Raw genomic sequence first — 21,690 nt, 5'->3', positions numbered from 1 at the left:
GGATGGTCTATTATTTAGAGTCTACAATCTACATATAGTAAAAAAGACCCGAAATTTAGATACAATATTTTGTTATTTAATTTTATAATAATAATAATAATAAAATAAATACCTCGTGGTCTATTGTTATTATTATAATTTATAACGTGAAGGTTAACATATAACACAAACAAAAAAGTATAAAATAATGCATGATAATTTTAAGATTTGATTATACTGAAGCCACGTATTCAGGTTCAAACTTCGCAGCCAATTCCTGATGCACCGAAGCATAACCCAATTTCAAAAAGTGTAACCTTTTCCCTCTCACTTGTGTCCCTCCCCCATTCCCATTTCATTACCCGAGATAACCCCCCCACACACACACACACACACACACGAAGAATCCAGCGAAAATGCGTGAGATCCTACACATCCAGGGTGGCCAATGCGGCAACCAGATCGGGGCCAAGTTCTGGGAGGTGGTCTGCACCGAACACGGAATTGACCCGACCGGCCGCTACCAAGGCGACTCCGATCTGCAGCTCGAACGCGTGAATGTCTATTACAACGAAGCCAGCTGCGGGCGCTTCGTACCCCGAGCAGTCCTTATGGATCTGGAGCCGGGAACCATGGACAGCGTCCGTTCCGGGCCTTTCGGTCAGATCTTTCGGCCGGATAACTTCGTCTTTGGTCAGTCCGGGGCGGGTAACAACTGGGCGAAAGGGCATTATACTGAAGGAGCTGAACTTATTGACTCCGTGCTTGATGTCGTTAGGAAGGAAGCGGAAAACTGCGACTGCCTCCAAGGTGAAATTGACTTCTTATGTGCTTTCTATGTCAGTTGTTTGCGGTGGGTCTATTTGTGTAACTTTTGGCGATTTTGCCTTAACTTAGTTGCAGCATTCTGAGTTGCGATGGCCTTCGTTTTTGTTTGTTTTTCTGCTTGGTAGTTGTGGCTTGTGAGTGGCCGTGGTGTGATTTACTTAAACTTCTATGTGCTGTTATCCAGGATTCCAAGTATGCCACTCTTTGGGTGGTGGCACAGGATCTGGGATGGGAACTCTGCTGATCTCCAAGATAAGGGAGGAATACCCTGACCGAATGATGTTGACATTCTCCGTTTTCCCTTCTCCAAAGGTGTCTGACACTGTGGTGGAGCCCTACAATGCGACGCTTTCAGTACACCAACTTGTTGAGAATGCTGATGAGTGTATGGTTCTCGATAACGAGGCACTTTATGACATCTGTTTCCGCACTCTGAAGCTCACAACTCCCAGTTGTAAGTCTTCGTATCCTTGATTTGTTAATCTGAACCTTGTATATTAATGGAATAACATGCATCGTGATTTCTGTTTTGTTGTCCTTTTATATTTTGTTTTGGCATCATGATAAAGCTTTTAGATTCTTACCCATACTGAGTTACAAGGGCTTGCTTTTTGGCCCAAGGATAGGAGGTTTTATGATTTGTAGGGCATCTCCAACCCTATTCTCCATTTTTTCATTCTCTACGCTCCAAAATAGAGTATTGTATTCTCTATTTAAAAAATCTTCTCCAACCCATATTCTCTAAATTTTATAAATTCTTTATTTTTTATATTTTTTATTCCAAATTATTTAATATAAAAATAGTAATTATGTAATATGATATTAAACAAATTAAATTAAATGTGACTCATTTTTTTAAAACATAATTCATTTATTTTGACATCGAATTTCAAGCCGCATACAACATTAAAACACATACATAGATCGATATAATTATAAACTACACATGATTTAAAGACTAATGTTCTGAATTAGAGTATTCCTCCCACAAATGGTCATTAAGAGCATCTCGGAGTGCATAGTGAGCCGATTTGTCTTTGATTTGACGCTGACGTGCAAGAAACTCTTGGAATCGGACGTGTTCATCAAAATAATTCAATTACAATAAATAAATAAATAATAAAAAATGAGAAAACTTGAAATAAATTAAATAATACCAAAAAATCATTAAAATTTAGTAAAAGTATTGAAATAAACATTTAAATATATGAAATTAATAAAAAAAATTAAAGGGTGTATTTGCAATTTTGGAGAATGGCATTTTCGTAAATAATGCCATTCTCCAAATAGCATCCTACTTAGTTTTGTGGTATCATTGAACTAAAGATATTTCCTCCGCATGATGTCAAGCATTATATGATATTTTATTTGTCTCGTGTACAACTGACGGGGTTCCTTCTTTTAGGCCCGTAACCAGCCCCACAAGTATTGCCATACTGTGAAGTCTGAATAGTAAGATAGCAAAATGCACATTATTTTTGTGTGCTTCCATCTCAACCAGCCCATTCCATGACCCTGATTCTCTCTCATACATACCCACTCACCAGTACAATTCCTTATGAGTCAACTTGATAGTTAATTAGAATACATGTATTAGGTTGACTAAAACCTAAATTCCGAGAGGCTTGTGATGGCGTGCATCTCTCACGCGTGGTTATACCTACTTTCATGGTCCCTCAATACAGTATACATGTATTTGTGGGCTAATCATTTGTCATCGATTCTTAATTATTCCATTTGCATGTTTATTAAAAAATGAATGCTTTAATCCGCATCAACAAATTTGGTTTAGGCTCTCTTTTAATTTTTATATCAACCATATACAAATTGAATGACCGGTTTCTGGCATGTTTCTTTGTATTTGATAAGCTATAAATCAAGCAATTTCAAGGCAGAGCTTTTAATTGTTTCTTCCATGTACCATTACAGTGTTCCTGAGGTGGGTGACTTGTTTTTAACCTTTTTCTTTTTTCCACTAGTTGGGGACTTGAACCATTTGATATCTGCCACCATGAGTGGTGTCACTTGCTGCCTTCGCTTCCCAGGACAGCTCAACTCAGACCTTCGAAAGTTGGCAGTCAATCTTATTCCATTCCCTCGACTCCACTTCTTCATGGTTGGATTTGCCCCACTTACTTCTCGTGGATCTCAGCAATATCGTGCTCTTACTGTCCCTGAACTCACCCAGCAAATGTGGGATGCTAAAAACATGATGTGCGCTGCTGATCCTCGACATGGTCGATACCTCACTGCATCAGCCGTGTTCCGTGGCAAGATGAGCACTAAGGAAGTCGATGAGCAGATGATCAATGTCCAGAACAAGAACTCATCATACTTTGTCGAGTGGATACCGAACAATGTGAAGTCTACAGTGTGTGACATTCCACCCACCGGTCTTAAGATGGCATCAACGTTTATTGGCAACTCAACATCAATTCAAGAGATGTTCCGAAGGGTCAGTGAGCAATTCACTGCCATGTTTAGGAGGAAGGCTTTCTTGCACTGGTACACGGGAGAAGGTATGGATGAAATGGAGTTTACTGAAGCTGAGAGTAACATGAACGATTTAGTTGCAGAGTACCAGCAATATCAAGATGCGACAGCTGACGAGGAATATGACGAGGAGTATCAGGAAGAGGAGGCAGAATAAGATGTGAGGTCGACGTCTATGTGGTTTTTGCATATATTTCTATTATGGATCATAAAGTCGATGTGTTGAATATTGCTTTCGTTTATGCTTTTTCTCGACTCTCTAAACCTTTAGTTTGCTGTTTGAACTGTGTTTTGAACTAAGAGATTTTGGAGTGTTGATTTTAAATTTCTTTCTTTTTATCTAGTTTGTCACTCAAAAGTTTACATGTGCGCCAGGTTGGACCTATCCTCGTATACGCAGGCAGGGAATAGTTGGAATGAGGTTATTTTCTCCGATTGAATGGAATTCTAAGGTTGTACAATACCTTTTGATATTAGTATTTTTTACTAATCTCTTTCATAAAATAAGGTTAAGCCCACACGACCCAATGAACGCAATCGAAACGTGTTCGGTTTAGAAAACGTAAAACATCACCGAAGATATTGTGTTCTGTATCTTCGTTTTGTCTGTTGTTTACCCTATCAAACCAGTTTTTTGTATTTCTACATTTTAAAAAAAAAAATTGTTTTAAGAAAGTGTACCACTCATTTATTTTTGTTCGAAGACTGAGGTTAAATGCTGTTTAACGTAGGGGATATTGTGTTCTGGATCAAATGTTAGATATTAATTATAAGATATTTCAGGAAAAAAAATTAATAGAAAAGTAGACGAGAGACGACTTAAGTTTTGTTGTTTTCCCTTTCACCAAGAATTTATTCTATTGGCATCGACCTATTAAAAAATCACATGAATGAAATAAGTTTACAATTAATCGATTAATCTGAGCTAATTCAATTCCCAAACTATTAAATGGTCGAGTACTTGATCTATTCATCCCACATCCACATATAGGCTTATATGTGTTTCACATAGGATTACCAAAAAATTATTGGAAATATAATTTTACAAAGAAAATCTCTCTCTCTTTATTTAATGAATATTTTAACATTATAAAAAAATTATTTGTAGTAATAAATAAATGTTTAAATATGACAAAAAAAAATTATTGGCAGTAAATCACCGCCAACATTGATCCTCTCTTTTTTCCCCTACCCTTCAAGCCAACTTGATTTTAAATTCATATATGAACAAAATTAATGAGGATTATCAAGGGGTACCAACATCGCCATATCATATAATGAAGGCGCCTTTCATATCTAAACAGCATTGCAAACATATCCGAGAAAATAAAAGCTAAAACACATTGGCAACGAGTCCTGAACTTGAGTTTTTTCTTACAACAGGAATAGACAACGATAATCTCAACAGAAATATCAGTTAATACCTTCTTTTACTTCCCAACAACAATAAAATTATATAGCATTGCAGCTCCTCCTACAAAGAAAACTTTTGTTACAACATATGTTAGCACAAACTGATCATCGGATTCAAGAAACTGTTTGTACGGTGAGTTCAGAGTCTGGGAGATTCCAGATGTCGTCCATTTGCAATAACACATATACACAAAATATGCAAGTGCTGATTGTAACTAGTATCCTCATCCGTCCATCAGGTCGAAATCGAGCTGAGAATTTTTTATGTCCAATCGTGAACCCTGTGGCCAAAGACTCGTACCAGAATTAGGATGACTTGGAGCAGCGGTATCTGGAGTTGATGACTTCTCAGCAGACTCTTCTAGCAGATAATTTTCGTCTTTCGTCTCTGACTCAGCTTTGGTCTTTGCTTTAGTGCTACCATATACAAAACTGCATGCCACCACCTGCAGAAAGTATTTTACCGGTGGCGAGACATAAAGCCATATAAAGGGTGAAAGAGAATTCTACTGGTGAACAAACAAATTTAGCAAAATCAAATGAATACCTGCACCGGATTTGCTGCAGTAAGTCTACCGCCTATGGCTCCACCAATCATTCGCCCATCAGTGTTGCAAATGGAAATGCTTAGTCCGCCAGTTCTATTGCGAGGACCGCCAGTTTCAGCGAGTAAGTATGAACCAGACAAGCATAATATTTGGAACCGGCCCTAAAAGAAATAACAAGCCATGTTGGTTTCATTTTAGACGGGTAATGACTTACTTGAACAAAAATGTGACGCATTACGGTACCATTAAATATAATATCCTACAGATTGCCTCATTTAGTAGCATGAACCCATACTGCAAAAAGACCATCACTTTTCAACATGAGAGAATCCCAACACTCGGGGAACCAAATCCCAAATTACATGATAGATTTGCAGCTAATTGGTGTGGTATGCTATGAATGGAGTTTGGTTAAATTCATTTGAAAAGCCCGGCCCTCTATATACCGCATTCAATCAGGTCAACCCAGTCCATTTTCAAAAACAATCAACAAAAGGGACCAGCATAATTTCTAATTCAAGAATACTACAGGGTACATTTAGCAGTAACCATAAATTGAGAACTCAATAAATACTGATTGAACCAAGAGAGCACTTATTGGACGTGTTTCCTGCCAGAATTACTCTATCTATTTTAAAATTCGATACCACCCTGCTGATCAGAGATACATAAAGAGTTTTTGTTCTTCCAAAACATCCACACCTCCAAATATTAAGAAGTTTGTGGGCACCAAGTTGCTTATCGCAATTCAACAAGCAAATAATAATAATTCTGCGATGTAAGGCCAAATATCACACACTGCAATTTCCACAAAGAAAGTAGCTCCTCACTACAATATGTATTAACCGAGAAAATCATGAACACCTTCACAAGGGGCATATAGATGCAAAATCAGAGACCCCACAAGGATATAAATTGCATCAATCACACATAATCAGCTCAGACATTAAGATGCAAAGAAAGGTATTGAAAACAGATGATTCTAGTGGCAAAAAATTTATTATATTAAAAAACTGATGAAAGAAATGAGTCTCCTAAGCTTTCAAAATACAGCAGCACATGAAATATGAAGGATCAGGATGGTTTAAACCTCATAAGTGACAGTGCCAGCAGAAGTACTAGGTTGGCGTAATGTTACTGAAGAAACTGATCCATTAGCAGACAAGATGCATAAAGCTCTTGGTCTCTGTTGTGCAAATGCCAATATTTTTGCGGCAACGTCCTGCAGGGAGATCAATAAATTCTCTTACTGCAAGTCTACTAAAACAAGGGTACTCTTGAGTGTTAAAAGTGTAATAGGAACATATTCAAATCAAGCATGTATTTACAGAAACCAGAATTGAGAAGATTCTTAACTTAAGACATAACATACCTCTCCAACTCCAACATGTATAACATGCGGTGTAAAAGCTAGCCCAACTGTGCTGTTCATCCATTCACCTGATCAAATATATCATTTAAGAACATAATGTTCTCACAGCCACAAAATTCGTGGATAGAGCAATTTGCATCTAAAAAAGAGAAAAGACCAATAGCTCCCAAATTCAAGTCTAAAGAAATAAGAATTTCCGGTTGTTTTTCCTTTCATGGTGGTTGAGTGGATGAGAAAATTCGAAGAACATAAAACATAAAGGGCACAACAAATGATGCGGTGAAATTGAAAAAACAGGACACCACAATCGTGAAATTAATATGAAATATGAGAAACACCAAACTTTATATTAATATCAGGACAAAATAAAGAAAAAGCTCATTTTTTATGCTTTAAGTAGCTGCACTGATAAAAGTCGTAAACACATATCGTGGAAACTTCATAAAGCACTAAACAGGTTGAGGTCCATCTATTTCTCAAAGACTCATATTTCAGTAAAAATTAGCATTTCAAATTATGGTCAACGTACAAGTCCAGTAACAAACTACACTTTGCTCTCTGAGAACCTCTTCTTATCTTTCCTAAGGAGAGGTTCAATACTGATGATTTTTCTTTTAAATATTACTATTAGATAACCATAATATTGAATTTTTGGTAATAGGACACACTAATATATGTCACACTATCAAGACTTCTTGAACTAAAATGCATTGCATCCAGCAATCGTCAGAGACACTGCAGATATAGAATCACAATCAACTACAATAAAAAATATACCAAGAGGAGCAAGCTGCTGCTTCCATCCACTGCCCGGTGGTCGTCCTCTCCGTCTTTTTTCAGAAGGATTTATCTCGTCGAAACGAGGTGTGGGAGCTGACAAAGGTGATAATCCTAAAGACATATTAGACTTATCTGGAGCATATTTCCTAGGCCTGCCCCTCTTCTTCTTCACAGTTTCACCACTTGGTGGCGCAACAGGCACCGGAGCCATAGTCATTCCATGAGTAAAATTGGGTAATGAGTTCTCAACATGGAAAGCAGAACCAATTACAGCACTACCATTAACACCTATATTGGGATGCATTGCGATGTTGGGATTTGAAAGATTTTTGAAAACAGGTGTGGGGTGTTGTATTTCACGAGCCTGTGTCATGGCTGAGCCACCACCGGGACCATGTCCATTTGGGCCAGCCCCGGAACCATCAGATCCACCGACTCCACCTCTATTGAAGTAATACGAAGCTGAGCCTTGATATGCAATTCCTTCTCTTCCATCCATGCATTTACTAGGTAAAAAATAACAGTAAAGATTCAATTTTTTCCAAATATTTCACCTAAAACCGTTTCTTCGCCATGTGTCATGTATCCGAAAAATCTAAAACTCACTAGCCAAATCCGGAAAAATCCCTGAAAAACAAGCCAGAAAAGAGGGGGGGGAAACAGTAAACACAACATGAATTCTATAGCTACTACAGAAAAGGTGGATTTTGTAAGGGTTTAAAATGGGTTTTTCATTAATTACATAAAGCAGTTAAATAAACAAGAAACTGGAGATTTCAGGTCTCAGCATGAAATATAAACTAAAATGAAAAAGAGGAAGTAAAAAAGGCCGAATCTTGAGGTGAAAGGAAAGCCAAGAACACACATCAAACCTTATTATGTAAATGTCGAAAATCCACGGCCGTCTATTCCTAAAATTTAACAGACCTCCACCCACACTCGAGGTCGCGCCGAGGAAAAATTGGAGAAAGCGAGATGAAAACCTAGATTTGGAGCGTAGGGAGAGTGGGAGGAACTAAGGGTGAGTTTGGCGCAAGGGGCTGCAGGATAACGACAAAAGTTAGATGGAATGGTAAAATTTGTGGAGCTTTCGAATTAAAGTGAGGTGGTGGTGATGATACCTTTTATTGCCTAATTATAATTAAACTACAATTTAATTTGAAATATGATAATTAAATAATAAATTTTCAGTATTTTGGTATTTTCATTCCTTAATTCCCACTTAATAATAATCATTTATGTTTGCAATCTATTCTATAATTTATATTCAATGTAAAACTTCATATTATTTATAAACTTATTTCGAATTTTATATTTAGTTCTTATGTGATTACATTTTTTTATCGTTACAAAAATAAAAATATTATGGGGAAAGAGTTTTTTTTTATTAGGAAAATTCTGAAAAAAAAAATACATTTGAGTGCTAAGTTTTTAGAAAAGAGTTATTTTGTTAATGTCAAAAACTTGTGTGAGATGGTATCACATGTCGTATTTTGTAAGACATATATCTTATTTAGATATCCATGAAAAAAGTATTACTTTTTATGCAAAGAGTATTACTTTTTATTGTGAATATCAGTATGGTTGACCCGTCTCACAGATAAAGATTCTAGGAGACCGACACACAACAGACCTACTTTTTACGAATTATCCCGTTTTGATTTAGAATATCGATATGTAGTGTAATTTAATCAAGACAGTCTCACAGGTCGTATTTATGAGACAGATCTCTTATTTTGGTCATCTATGAAAAAATATTACTTTTTATGCTAAGAGTATTACTTTTTATTTTGAATATCGATAGAGGTTGACCCCTGTCTTATATGAGAACCACTCTTTAATCAAATAATTATATCAAAGCAATTTGAAATTTAAAGGTTGAATAATTTTTACATGGAATTCAACTTTGAAACAGAATGTGCATCTTTTACTAATATATATGAAGGAAGAATAACTTATGATCACTTATCGTACATCAATTTTTTCCTAAAATACTTATTTTCAGTAATATCATATTTTTTGAATGAAAAAAATATAACACAATAAAATAAAACTCCAAATATGAGATTTAAAAATTATCTTAATCTTATAATATCAAAATACTAATTTTCCATAATATCATATTTTTAAAATCATATGCACGTAATTACGTGAAAAAGTTTTCTAGTTATATAAAATATCAATGGATATATTTAAAATATGCAAATAGATTCTGAATTACCAAATAATAACATATACTCAACTTTTATTACAAAAAATATTATTTCAATATTTGAACTCAAATAATATTGTGGCATGATTCAAAGTCTTTTATCCAAAGTCAAAAGCAATTTTAGGAAATTGCTTTGTAGTTGGGCCGATCTGTCTTGTCCGGAAGCCCACTTTTATCACTGAAAATTGATTGTAAAAATAACAACCCACTTGCCGGTGCCGTGTAGACCGTAACACCCCGTTTGGTTCGAGGGATTAGGAGTGAATTACTAATTTATTCGGCCCAATCAAGTGTTTGGTTCATTTTAAATAAACATATCTTATCCCTCCTAGGTATCATTAGGTTATATTAGGTAGGTTAAAATAATACCTCCTCACCCCCTAAAATTATTTATCCCACTCTTAATACCTCATATTTTTCCGATTTTACCCTTCTCCTAAATTCAAACTCACCGCCATTTCCCGCCACCGACCGCCGCCAGCCAACCACAGACGGACCGCCGACCGCGGCGAGCACCGGCCGATCAGCGACGAACTGCCGACCACCGGCCGGCTAGCGACGGTTTGTCAAAAAACCGGTTTGTGTAGAAAGGTTTGTCAAAACACCGTTGCTAATAGCAACGGTTTGTAAAACGTCGCAATTAACGACGGTGTGTTTAAACAACGTCGCTAAATGTCTAATTTTTAGTAATTAAAATAATTCAAAACAAGATCGGCGACGGTTTCTCAAAAACCGTCGCTATTAGCGACGGATTGTTTTCTCAAAAACCGTCGGTATAAGCGACGGTTTTTGAGAATCCGTCGGTAAGTTTACCTGCTGACCTTTTCCGATCGACCATTTCCACCGGCCGGCAAGACATCTTTCCCTGACTCAAAATTAACAACTCGCTTCTCATCTAAGATCATTGTTGACAAAATTTAATAATGGAGTAAAATTCAAATAAAATTATAATGGACAACATCTTTCTAACACAATTATATTATGGCAAAACTTGTGTAACACGGTATCACGAGTCGTATTTATGAGACGGATCGCTTATTTGAGTCATCAATGAAAAAGTATTACTTTTTATGCTATAAATATTATTTTTTATTGTGAATATCGATAGAGTTGATCCGTCTCACATATTAAAATCCATGAAACGGTCTCGTATGAGACACACTCTTTATTATATAACAAAAACTATTGTGAGATAGTTTAAATGATCGATTTTGCGAAACAAATATTTGAGTGGACTATGAAATCAAAAGCTTATTAGACATATAAGTGGTTTACCACAATTGTTAAACCTTTTAAAAAAAATTAACATAATCAAAAGCATTTAAGTGCAACACGCTCGAAATAGATCTGCATTAACAGCGCAAAGACACTCTCTTCCAAGTACACCACATCCGTGTGTATCTATCTGTATTTTTATATATGTTGTGTATGTATCTAAATTATCTCTCTATATATGTTTTTTCTGTTCACCTGTCTATACGTATACCCCTAGATCGTTTGCACTGTTGGTTTATCGTTTCAGGCTCTACCCGAACAAACGCTACACGATTTTCTTCTGTAAACAAAGATAAACATACGCAGATAACATCAGTAGTTGGCTTTGTGCTCTTACCAAAGCTAGCTTGGCCGAAAAAACATTTTTAAGGTTCCTTTTTATTCTCTCGATACTTTGTCTTTTACTGACAAATTATGGGTTTGAGTTTATTGAAATTGTGCATTCTGGAAATGGGTTTTACTTTTTGTTTTTTGATTCACTTGAGATGGGCTCTTTCTGATATATTTTTTTATTATGCTCTGGACTTTTGGGGAAAGTGGGTTTGGTTGGATTTTTTTCCTGGCATTGTATAATTGACTTTGAATGACCAAGTATGTTTAATGTGCGTTAGGTGAATTGTTGACTTGATATAGCCGAAAAGGAAGTATTTTTGGGAGGTGTTGGCGACATGTGAAAGCTTTCGGATTCAAAAATGTTGATTTGGTCTCCGTGAGCTTTCCCAGATTTGATTATTTGCTTAAAGTAACTTTCTCGATCCTTAAATCGTATGCTTTATGTTGGCTTGTAGATCATGATTGAACTTATGAATGATGATTTGAGGTATTTCATTGTCTATGGCTGAAATTTGGAAATGTATATGGTTTTTCTGCGAGTTCCTATTGTCTTATCCCCACATACTGTAGATGCTAAACTAATATGATTTTGGGGTTTATATGATCGGCTGACGGACAATGAACTAGGTTTATGATTATCTAACTTTGCATTCATCTTTAGTTTTTGAACTAGTTAGTAAGTTAACCAGTTGTGTGCATTCAACTTTTCATACAAACTAAGCTGTTGATTCCGTTCGTCCAAGTTCTTAATGCATCGCTGTTAGAAACTTCTCTGGATGTATCTAGAAGCTGATATTTCTGTTCATTCCTTGGTGGGCACAAATTGTCGTATTTAGTTCTAGACGTTATACGCTTTTATGTTTATGCATCTTAATTTTGTATAGAATAACCCAAGTATATATCTGGTCAATGGAGTCAGATGGATTACGTCTGAGTTAAAAGTGGCTTTTGGCTAGGAGGAATTTTGAAGTCTTGTTCCTGTTCGCGTTCTAGTTGTTGGATTGGGATGGGCTGCCACTGTTCCAAGCTCACCTCATGTTGTTTTATCTCGGAAAGTGATGGGCCGGGTCACGAAGCTAATAATGCTGGTTTGTCATAGATATCATGTTCTTCCTCTTAATTTGTGAAGAAGCTGAGTTCGACTTATTTTCATTCGGTGCAGAAATTGAGGATAAAAGTGAAATCAGTGATTTGCCTGCATTTCGCGAATACTCTATTGAACAACTCAGGATAGCTACATCCGGATTTGCTGTAGCAAACATAGTTTCAGAACATGGGGAGAAAGCTCCGAATGTGGTTTATAAGGGGAAATTGGAGAATCAGAGGCGGATAGCTGTCAAACGCTTTAACAGGTCTGCTTGGCCTGATTCCAGGCAGTTTTTGGTGAGCGGACACTGCTTGCATCTCTATGGTCTTTATTTTCATCTATTCCTGTTTCCCTTTGGAGCGATCAGGATATCCCTGTCCTTTTGTTTCCTCACATTTATCCCATGTTAAAATTTGGAGGAACCTTATATTGCGTTAGTTTTTCTAGAGTTTCAGGAAGTGAGATGCGTGTTTTGACTGATCTGTTGCACAATCACTCAAATCATAAAAAAATAATTCCTTGCACTGGAGGAGTTGCTTCAAGAATTGTCGAACTTCTTTGATTTTCTTAGAGCTTTATAGATCACAGCTTAAGTAATTACTTTGATTTTAATTGAACTAGTTCCATAATTAAAACTTTAGGAAGAAGCAAGAGCTGTGGGTCAACTCCGGAATACTAGAATGGCGAATTTACTTGGTTGCTGCTGTGAAGGTGATGAGAGGTTGCTGATTGCTGAATTTATGCCCAATGAAACACTAGCAAAAAATCTATTTCACTGTGAGTATATTCCATTTGAAACTCACGCATCCAACCCAAGTTCTACACCATTATAATGCTCGTTATTATGGCGGACTAATGTGGTGTTTGAATAATTTATTTCTTATTGAATTTCGCTTTGCAGAACATAGCCAATTTCTTGTGAATGTTGATCTCCTTTTATTATCTATATGGAGTGATTTCCGATCGGTTAAAAATAATAATTTTGCATAATGCCCAGTCTTGTTAACGTAAATCATAGCCTCATTTTGTATTTAGATATGTTTCTGTTTTACCATCTGCCTAGGCCCTTCCCTAATAAAATCCATGGTAAAAACTGTCTGAAGGTTGTGCTTGGTAGATCTACAAAACGTCTATGATCTGTATTTTAAATTCCTTCCAAACATGGTTTGCTCATACTTTCTAAGAAAAAAACAAGATGTTTGCTGCTCAATTTACACTTCAATTTACTTTCATAATCTGTTTTTATAGTACCATTTGTGTTTATATTTTGAATCTGCCTCATTTTCAAATTGATAAGCCTCACTTCTATGTTATTTCAGGGGAAACACAGCCTATGAAGTGGGCAATGCGATTGAGGGTCGCATTGTATCTTGCACAAGCATTAGAATATTGCACAAGTAAAGGGCGTGCTCTTTATCATGATCTTAATGCCTACAGAGTTGTCTTTGATGACGTAAGTATGAAGTTCTTAATTTCCCATTTATGTACACAAGACAAGCATCAGCACAAACATGCTGTTGATTCTTTTTGGGAACTTAATCTGTTATAGGATGCCAATCCTAGACTGTCATGCTTTGGTTTGATGAAGAACAGTAGAGATGGAAAAAGTTACAGTACAAATTTGGCATTTACTCCTCCAGAGTACCTGAGGACCGGTAACAAATTTCACTTTGAAAATATTTATCACCACTTGGAACTGTATACTATGGGATTATACCGCATGTTCTGTGTGGTTTTATTCATGTTTTTGGTGTACAGTATTAGTTTACTCATGGCCTATGATCTTTGTGCTACTTGGCTTTCCATATATATTAATAATAAGGAAAAATCAGTTTTGGTTAATTATGTTCCATGTATGTGCATAAATGTTCAACCTTTGGAATGTCTTTAAACAGATGAGTGTATTTGCTACTATGTCTTGCCAGTTAGACTTTCTTATGATTGTGACTAAAGCCTATTGCAGATAACCAAGCAGGCATATATTCTTTTGCGAGGCACTAATTCATACCCTTTTATGTTTGCAGCTTTTGTTAACAAAATAGCTTCTTTTAGTATGTCAATGATCAATTTTATTTGTTGACTTGCTCCTTTTGCCACTGAGACGAGTTTCTCTTCATATGATGGGGGAGTCATTAATTCAGTGTGCTGAAATGTCATTAGAGCAGGTGCATAATTCTTTTTATACTCCTGAAGGAGCTTAGTTAGTGTGGCTCAGTTCCAGGCGTTTGTTTGGATAGAAAAGATTTCGTACAAAGGGCGTTATAAGGTTGATAAACGGAGCATTTTCCCAGTTAGTTAAGGTTGGATCTTAAAGATCTTCTTCTCTCAAAAATGCTGATCCATTACCTGATGAAAGTTTAGACTTTACATTCTTAATCTCCATTGTCATAAGCAGATGTATATTCACAATTAAAGCTATTCTTAAGTTGTAGTTCGTTGTGAATTTTTCTACTCATGCACATTGGCTAGGACTTTAAAGGGTAGATGATTTGACTACTACATAGATGCCGATGCAAGTCTTGCATTTTTTTAAATAAATTATATTCTCTATCACACACATAGATCTTACTCTAGTTCACCCGCAGAGGGTAAAATATGGAAGACTTCAGAAATAAATTAGCCTTTAAGCTTTTATTGTGATGGGTTTTATTTCTTCTTCTTGTTTTGGTTGAATTTAATTCCTTGTTAGTTTACTTGCTTACATAATGATTCTTGAAAATTTTGATATCATTTATCATCTCGTTGATTTAAAAAATTCAAGTTTGTGGCATAGTCAAACTAGTCAGACAGTATCAGATTGTAATTCTTAAACTAGATCACTCTGTACTGCAAATATGGAAATTCCATAAAAGGATTTCTTCATGATATCCAGTTTAAACTATTTGTATACGATGACCCATTTTTCACTTTTCCTTCTTCATCTGTTAAGCTCTCTGGGATTGTGCCTATTATGTTTCTGAACGTAGCTATAAATCAGATGTCCACAACAATGTATTCCAATCTTCTGTACCTCAATGTGCAATTCAATCTCTTGCATATCTTATAAAAACGGAATGGCTTGACTGAAAATTATAAGCGTCTTATTTTGTTTTTAATCGGGTTTCAACTGAATAGCATCCCCTGTTTTGGTAGATAAAATAGATTTTCTTTGAATTGCGATCAATTGAACCAGTTAAGTTATTTTGTAATGTGGAATTGCTTTCATTTTTGCCAATTCATTTTGTTCTGTCAGTCGATATATTCTCTAGATTCTATGAATGTATCTCTCTTCTTTCGATGTTTGTTATCATTATTGACATTAACCTCTGTCTGTTTTCTATGATTTCACTGAAGCTCTTTATAATGTTGTCCTAAATTTTCAGGGAGAGTAACACCGGAAAGCGTAATGTACAGCTTTGGCACACTTTTACTTGACCTCCTCAGTGGAAAACACATTCCACCGAGTCATGTAAGTCTATCCATGTTATTTTTCATGTCTCAAGATAGTTTTTACTGGGAATACAGTATGGTAACCAGCTCATGACAGATATGGTACTTGTCAATCAACCAGAAAAAGGTTTCAAATCTATCACCACATTGGTTGAAGTCATTATTACCTCTCGACATTCCACCTTTTGATTTACAGGGCAGTGATGCATGCCAATGGCGATGGATTTATAACATTTCTAAGTCAATCATTGAGTTTAGTATTAAAGGACTGGCATTTAAATCATAATCAGTTGTAGAAAAATGAGTTATGGAAACAAGCCTTTGGCTATATTGTCCTCTTCCTACGATACAATATAAACTGTTGTAGCAATATCTACGTGTGGGAAAGACAGCCCGTGCAATTTTCTATTGACAAATCATTTATATTCTTATGTAATTTCTTTGTTGTGTCGACCAAATAACTCATGTAGCCTTTTGCAGTATGAGATGTTTCATATCGAAATCGAATTTTGTAATCCAAGTTTGACTGATATTTTAGACTTAATTGTGCCTCCCAAAACATGAAAGGTGATAACTTTACTTGAGCATTCTTGACCTGATGGATTGTGCCTCAAGTTGTTCTTGAATCTGAACTTCACCTTTTTTTATTCCCAGAAGAACGACTTCTGCAAAGTTGCCTCACTTCACTCATTTATTGGTTCCTAACAATCTTTTTGATTGGTGACAGGCCCTTGATTTGATAAAGGACCGGAATCTTCAAATGCTTACAGATTCTTGCTTGGAAGGCGAATTTTCGAATGATGATGGAACTGAGTTGGTACGTCTAGCGTCAAGATGTCTGCAATATGAACCGAGAGAGAGGCCAAATCCTAAATCATTAGCTGCTGCGTTAGTTTCTCTTCAGAAGGAAACTGAGGTTGGTTCTTCTCTGATGCTTTATGGGCATATGGTCGATACAATTGTCTAGGATTTAGTGAAATATCTTCCTGAAATTCATACTAGAAAACCAGTGGTAGTGCAGTGAAAGAAGATTCTGCTGTATACAACTTTTTATGTGTAGGTGTATATCAGTCCTTTGACCTAAAATAAAAATCTTTTAAAAAATTTATAAAGAGGTATGTGACATGGGGATCAAAGACATAATATCGATAAGAAAGAAAAAAAATGAGGAAAGTTTGAAGCCGTTGGTTCGTTGAATTCATTTCGCTATTCTCCATTTTTCCATACAATCTGTAATATGAAGTTATTTTAGCGGAACATTTAGTATTTAATTTGCAGGTTCCTTCTCATGTACTGATGGGTATCCCTCATGGTGGAGGGACTATGCCTCTATCAGCACTCGGTGAAGCATGTTTGAGAATGGATTTAACTGCCATACAAGAAATATTAGAAAAGCTCGGTTACAAAGACGACGAAGGTGCAGCAACTGAGGTTTGTTTCTGTTTTGTATCGCGATAATGTTTCGTTCTCGTCTGTCTCGCTGACGAACGATTATTTTCTTCACACAGCTCTCGTTCCAGATGTGGACCAATCAAATGCAGGAAACATTGAACTCGAAGAAAAAGGGTGATGCTGCATTCCATCATAAAGATTTTAAGGTTGCGATTGAATGTTACTCACAGGTTAGAACTTCAACGGTTCATGATTCTAATCCTACACCAACCATGCATTTCTTGAATACTAGCATTATACACGTGCGTTGCACGTAATTTCAATTATATTATAAAAATTAAAAAAATATGATTTTCTAAAAAATAATTTGAATCATTTTGTTATTTATCTGAGTTTAATTTCTTATCATATTAGACGATTTATAAGAACTTATATAACTTATTTTCAAAATTGTTTCCCAGATTAAATTCAAGCAGTTGATTTTATGTTATATAATAAATTGTAAAGAACATAATATATAAAACAAAATGAACTGAAACAAATTTTTTTAAAAAAATTATATATTCAAACACAACGTATAAATCATAATAACCTAAAAATCAACCAAATTATGTATTTTACCAATGTATAAATCATAATATACAAAAGCGAAGCGTACTAAAGACAAATAATTATCAATTTAAAATCACTATGACTAACTCTTAAAAACAATATTAATACAAATGAAATAGTAATATTGATAGTAAAATATAACTCATAATTTTTAATTTAACCTCTTAATTTTTTTTTTTACTTTTTATTTTTACAATTCTATATATCATGGATAATAAATTCTATATATCGATCTTTCGTAAACTAACATTGATGACTGTTAATTTCTTGTTAAATAAGTTTTAAAATATATGTAAAAAAACGTACATTGAAATAAGATTATATGGTAAATATCAAATAAACTTATATAATAATTATTAAATATAGATTTGAAACTATATGATTTTAACCATTAAAATTTGAAATATAACAAAAGAAATAGACGTTCATATATATTTTTGTGATACTATAATTTATTACTTAATAGAAATTGCAATAAAAATATAATTACAAAATTACAATAAAATCATTGGAAAAACATGTAGAGAGAAATAAAATCATTGGAAAAACATGTAGAGAGAATTAAAAGGATAAAACATTTAAATATAGTATAAAGATGAGTTATTTGATAAAATTAATATAGGAGTTACATTCTAATCTTGAAGTCTGTATAGAAGGTTAATTTTGTCACTGCACAATTGGAAAATAATGCCCTTCATCCACACTTTTATAGGTATATAAATAGATGTACTATTTGATGAGCTACAATTTTCTTATGCGGCACAACACTACTATCATCATTTATAATTTTTTGTATTACGATAGATTGTAGGTTATTTACTTGTAATCATCTGAATTAAAGTTGCCTCCTGGTTGATGTTTCTTTTTCCAGTTTATTGAAGTTGGAACAATGGTCTCCCCCACTATTTTTGCTCGTCGCAGTTTGTCTTATCTCATGAGTGAGATGGCACAGGAGGCCCTCAATGATGCGGTGCAAGTGCAGGTTATATCTCCTGTTTGGCATATAGCGTCATATTTGCAAGCATCTGCTCTTTTCGCGTTAGGAAGGGAGAACGAGGCACAAATTGCACTTAAAGAGGGTTTGATTCTTGAAGAAAAGCGGAAGGCTACATCCTAAGATAATGGGATCATACCATTTTAACTAAAGAAAAATCATAGTCTCTTCGACTCCAAAAGTAGCAAAGACGCGTACTCTGTTTTCATCCCTTGGCACCCTTTCCACATGACCCATTATGTTTGTTTGAGTGATTAAAAAATAATTGCTCTAAAATCATTAGACTGGTTTTTTCTTGTTAGCTTGGTGGAGTGTCGAAATGTTTTTCTCCGTGTTGTGGGCATGAAACTAAGCTTGGAAGGTGATATTTATATAGGATATGCGCATTGCGTGCATTAGATATGGTGTTGAAGAGATTTGTTGCTGTACTGTAATTTGTGTACAGTGCTAAATGGCTGTTTTTTGGAGGGTTTGATCCTGGAGTTGATTTATTTGCGACACAAAAACTTGCTTGTATAAGAAATTACTGTAGTTTGGATATTATGGAACTAACAAACAAACGACTTGTATGTTGTTTTAAAATATACTTGATTTACGGTATCCAAATCCACACACCCACACAGGTTTTACTAAAAAAAGTATGTATTAATAGTTTAGGTTCCCAGTATGGCAGGAAAAATTACCTGCATTCTTCTCGTCAATGTTGGAGTCGCATCTCCCTCCACATTTCGCTACCCGGGCTTGTTTCGATTAAAATAATATGGTTCCCTTACGGTCTCTCGTTCATGCAGGGAGCTCGATTAAGTTGAATATGGTGCTCATTTGTGGGTGTGATCCGCTCAAAGGTATACAGCTACTTGTGGTATATCCCTTACAGGACTAAGAGATAGCGGATCATATAATCCGAAAGCGGCAGTAGCAAAGCACCTTTCAACAAATTTTGACCCTTCAGAGAGTCTCGAAAGTGATTTTACGTTTGAGAATAAACTAAACTGAAAAATACTTCGGATCTATTAATTTGATCAACTTTTAACAATGTCACCACAAAATAACTCGTGTTCCTATTCACGATATCTAAAGACTGAAGCTTAACCGGTAAAGCAGAACAGATACCCTGTATGCAAGCCAAATAGTCAACCTGATCCCAAACTGGCTCGCAGTACACCCCACAATCACATTAGACAACAGAAAATAGAAAACACCAACACCACAATTCACCTGCATCAGAGCTATGTTCGCTAGCCATGCAAACAGAAACGCCACCACTTGATTGAACGACGTTAATCTGAAGAAACTTTGGAAAAGAATAGTGCCCATCGTTGCAACTACAAATTCAATCAGCTTCGCCATCTTTTTCTACCCCAGCTTCGAAAAAATCTCCTTCCCCCGTGCAACTAGAGGCCTCAGTTTCTGAAAGAACTCGTCACCTGGAGTCCGATCCGCCAAAAAAAAAAGTGTAAGGTTCCAAACCAGACCCTGCTGCCCAAGAAGCGGAGGTGTAGTGTGCAATGTAAATCACCAAAATGGGGAAAAAGAGAATCTCCCCGGTATCAAAACTGAATAGTGATATTTCAAATGATTCTATTATCAAGTTGATGTTAAAATTTATCATAATTAACCTCAATATTATATAAAAAAATTATGTGAGACAGTCTCATGGATCATATTTTATAAAAAAAATATTTTATTTGGGTCATCAATGAAAAAATATTACTTTTTATGCTAAGAATATTACTTTTTATTGTAAATATCAGTATGATTGACGCGTTTCACAGATAAAGATTCGCGAGATCGTTTCACAAGATACCTACTCTTACATAAATATGAAAGATACGATGTAGATTTGAAGTTTATGATATTATTTATTTAAAACTTGAAAAATACACATGAATATATTTGAAATTCGTCATAAGAAATCAAACGAATTAAAAATACATACCTTCGAATCCTTTCATCCAAACACAAAAAATTATATTTGAATGGATGAATTTGAAGTTAAAATTTTAAATCTATTATTTTGTATGGGCAAATTTATCAAATAATTGTTTTTTAAAGTAATTATAATATATTTCAAATTTTTCTATGTTTTTTTCAAATCTAAAATCGAGAAAATTAGATTTGTAATTGTAACAACACATTTCAATCCTTTGTGTTTTAGTCTAAGGAGTTACCAAGAAAATCCGAAAAAATTAATTGAATTACACGGACTCCCATTAAATATTAAAAAATAAACTGGTAGGTGAACTTATACGAAATTTCTGTTTCAACTTTCATCTGTGTACATTGATTAGTTGACTTAACAACTGAAATAACAAATTCCACTTGTTTGACCGTAATTTATTGTATTTTTTTATGGACAAAAACTTGTGTGAGACGGTTTCACGGGTCGTTTTTGTGAGACGGATCTCTTATTTGGGTCACCCATGAAAAGTATGACTTTTATGCTGAGAGTATTACTTTTTATTGTGAATATAGATAAGGTTGACCCGTCTCACGGATTATGACCCGTGAGACGGTCTCACATGAGACTCACTCTTTTTTATGAACAAGTGTTATTAAAGAATCAGGAACCATTTTTTCTCTTTTTTACCACACCAGAACTCGTGCTTCAGCTTCTCCTCGATTCACCATTGATAGATTTTGAAGCTCCACCCGCAATTCGTAAAGAAGAACAGAAGCACCATAAGCAATCCATGTAGTACCCTGAAACCCGAATTCATTCACCGTACACCCAACAACCACATTCGCCAGCAAGAAATTGAACACCCCGAGATCCGAAGCAGCGCGAAGCAGAGCAAGATTCGCGAGCCACACCACAGCGAAATACAGGAAAGCTAACACGTGATTGAACGTCGTTATTTTGAAGAAATTCTGGAAAAGAATTGTGCCCACCATCCCAACTGCAAATTCGATCAGCGGCCTTCTCTTCTGTATCATCCTCCT

At 35.3% G+C, this 21,690-nt stretch overlaps 3 protein-coding genes across 12 annotated transcripts; 2 read left to right on the top strand and 1 right to left on the bottom strand.

Annotated features, from left to right (window-relative positions):
* The first annotated feature begins 321 nt into the window (after positions 1–321).
* On the top strand, positions 322–3,639 carry LOC140831218 (tubulin beta-2 chain-like). Its single transcript, XM_073195066.1, has 3 exons — positions 322–789; positions 992–1,261; positions 2,787–3,639. The coding sequence occupies exons 1-3, from the start codon at positions 396–398 to the stop codon at positions 3,455–3,457; spliced, it is 1,335 nt and encodes a 444-aa protein (XP_073051167.1). The 5' UTR covers positions 322–395; the 3' UTR covers positions 3,458–3,639.
* A 978-nt stretch (positions 3,640–4,617) lies between these two features.
* LOC140831217 (AT-hook motif nuclear-localized protein 11-like) lies at positions 4,618–8,497 on the bottom strand. 2 transcript variants are annotated; one of them, XM_073195065.1, is made up of 6 exons: positions 8,286–8,497; positions 7,411–7,919; positions 6,634–6,701; positions 6,352–6,483; positions 5,261–5,422; positions 4,618–5,159 (listed from the first exon to the last, which is right to left on the bottom strand). In XM_073195065.1, exons 2-6 carry the CDS (start codon positions 7,910–7,912, stop codon positions 4,938–4,940), a joined length of 1,086 nt encoding a protein of 361 aa, XP_073051166.1. In that variant the 5' UTR covers positions 7,913–7,919; positions 8,286–8,497; the 3' UTR covers positions 4,618–4,937. The 2 variants fall into 2 exon arrangements, with proteins under 2 accessions (XP_073051166.1, XP_073051165.1); XM_073195064.1 differs by having other exon boundaries at positions 7,411–8,040; positions 8,286–8,496.
* A 2,535-nt stretch (positions 8,498–11,032) lies between these two features.
* Positions 11,033–19,286, top strand: LOC140831216 (serine/threonine-protein kinase BSK7-like). Of its 9 annotated transcripts, XM_073195055.1 has the most exons (13): positions 11,033–11,051; positions 11,148–11,270; positions 11,512–11,642; positions 12,118–12,321; positions 12,396–12,616; positions 12,962–13,097; positions 13,640–13,773; positions 13,870–13,975; positions 15,683–15,768; positions 16,477–16,665; positions 17,028–17,180; positions 17,258–17,371; positions 18,625–19,286. In XM_073195055.1, exons 4-13 carry the CDS (start codon positions 12,240–12,242, stop codon positions 18,868–18,870), a joined length of 1,467 nt encoding a protein of 488 aa, XP_073051156.1. In that variant the 5' UTR covers positions 11,033–11,051; positions 11,148–11,270; positions 11,512–11,642; positions 12,118–12,239; the 3' UTR covers positions 18,871–19,286. The 9 variants fall into 9 exon arrangements, with proteins under 9 accessions (XP_073051156.1, XP_073051162.1, XP_073051157.1 ...); XM_073195061.1 differs by lacking the exon at positions 11,033–11,051 and having other exon boundaries at positions 11,070–11,270; positions 11,512–11,609; positions 12,190–12,321; XM_073195056.1 differs by lacking the exon at positions 11,033–11,051 and having other exon boundaries at positions 11,070–11,270; positions 11,512–11,609.
* The last annotated feature ends 2,404 nt before the right edge of the window (positions 19,287–21,690 follow it).

Source organism: Primulina eburnea, chromosome 4 (assembly GCF_022965805.1).
Source record: "Primulina eburnea isolate SZY01 chromosome 4, ASM2296580v1, whole genome shotgun sequence".
In the NCBI taxonomy this organism is placed as follows: Eukaryota; Viridiplantae; Streptophyta; class Magnoliopsida; order Lamiales; family Gesneriaceae; genus Primulina; species Primulina eburnea.
The sequence above is the reverse complement of the archived record's forward strand: the minus strand, read 5'-3'. Positions and strand labels throughout refer to the sequence as shown.

Excerpts from the sequence above, each read along its gene's own strand:
- LOC140831218 (XM_073195066.1), top strand. The coding sequence starts at position 396 with ATGCGTGAGATCCTACACATCCAGGGTGGCCAATGCGGCAACCAGATC. Across the intron at positions 790-991 it reads AAACTGCGACTGCCTCCAAG|GATTCCAAGTATGCCACTCT; the intron begins GTGAAATTGACT and ends GCTGTTATCCAG. Across the intron at positions 1,262-2,786 it reads GAAGCTCACAACTCCCAGTT|TTGGGGACTTGAACCATTTG; the intron begins GTAAGTCTTCGT and ends TTTTTCCACTAG.
- LOC140831217 (XM_073195065.1), bottom strand. The coding sequence starts at position 7,912 with ATGGATGGAAGAGAAGGAATTGCATATCAAGGCTCAGCTTCGTATTAC. Across the intron at positions 6,702-7,410 it reads GCAGCAGCTTGCTCCTCTTG|GTGAATGGATGAACAGCACA; the intron begins GTATATTTTTTA and ends ATATTTGATCAG. Across the intron at positions 5,423-6,351 it reads CTGGCACTGTCACTTATGAG|GGCCGGTTCCAAATATTATG; the intron begins GTTTAAACCATC and ends TATTTCTTTTAG.
- LOC140831216 (XM_073195055.1), top strand. The coding sequence starts at position 12,240 with ATGGGCTGCCACTGTTCCAAGCTCACCTCATGTTGTTTTATCTCGGAA. Across the intron at positions 12,322-12,395 it reads TCACGAAGCTAATAATGCTG|AAATTGAGGATAAAAGTGAA; the intron begins GTTTGTCATAGA and ends CATTCGGTGCAG. Across the intron at positions 17,372-18,624 it reads CGATTGAATGTTACTCACAG|TTTATTGAAGTTGGAACAAT; the intron begins GTTAGAACTTCA and ends TTCTTTTTCCAG.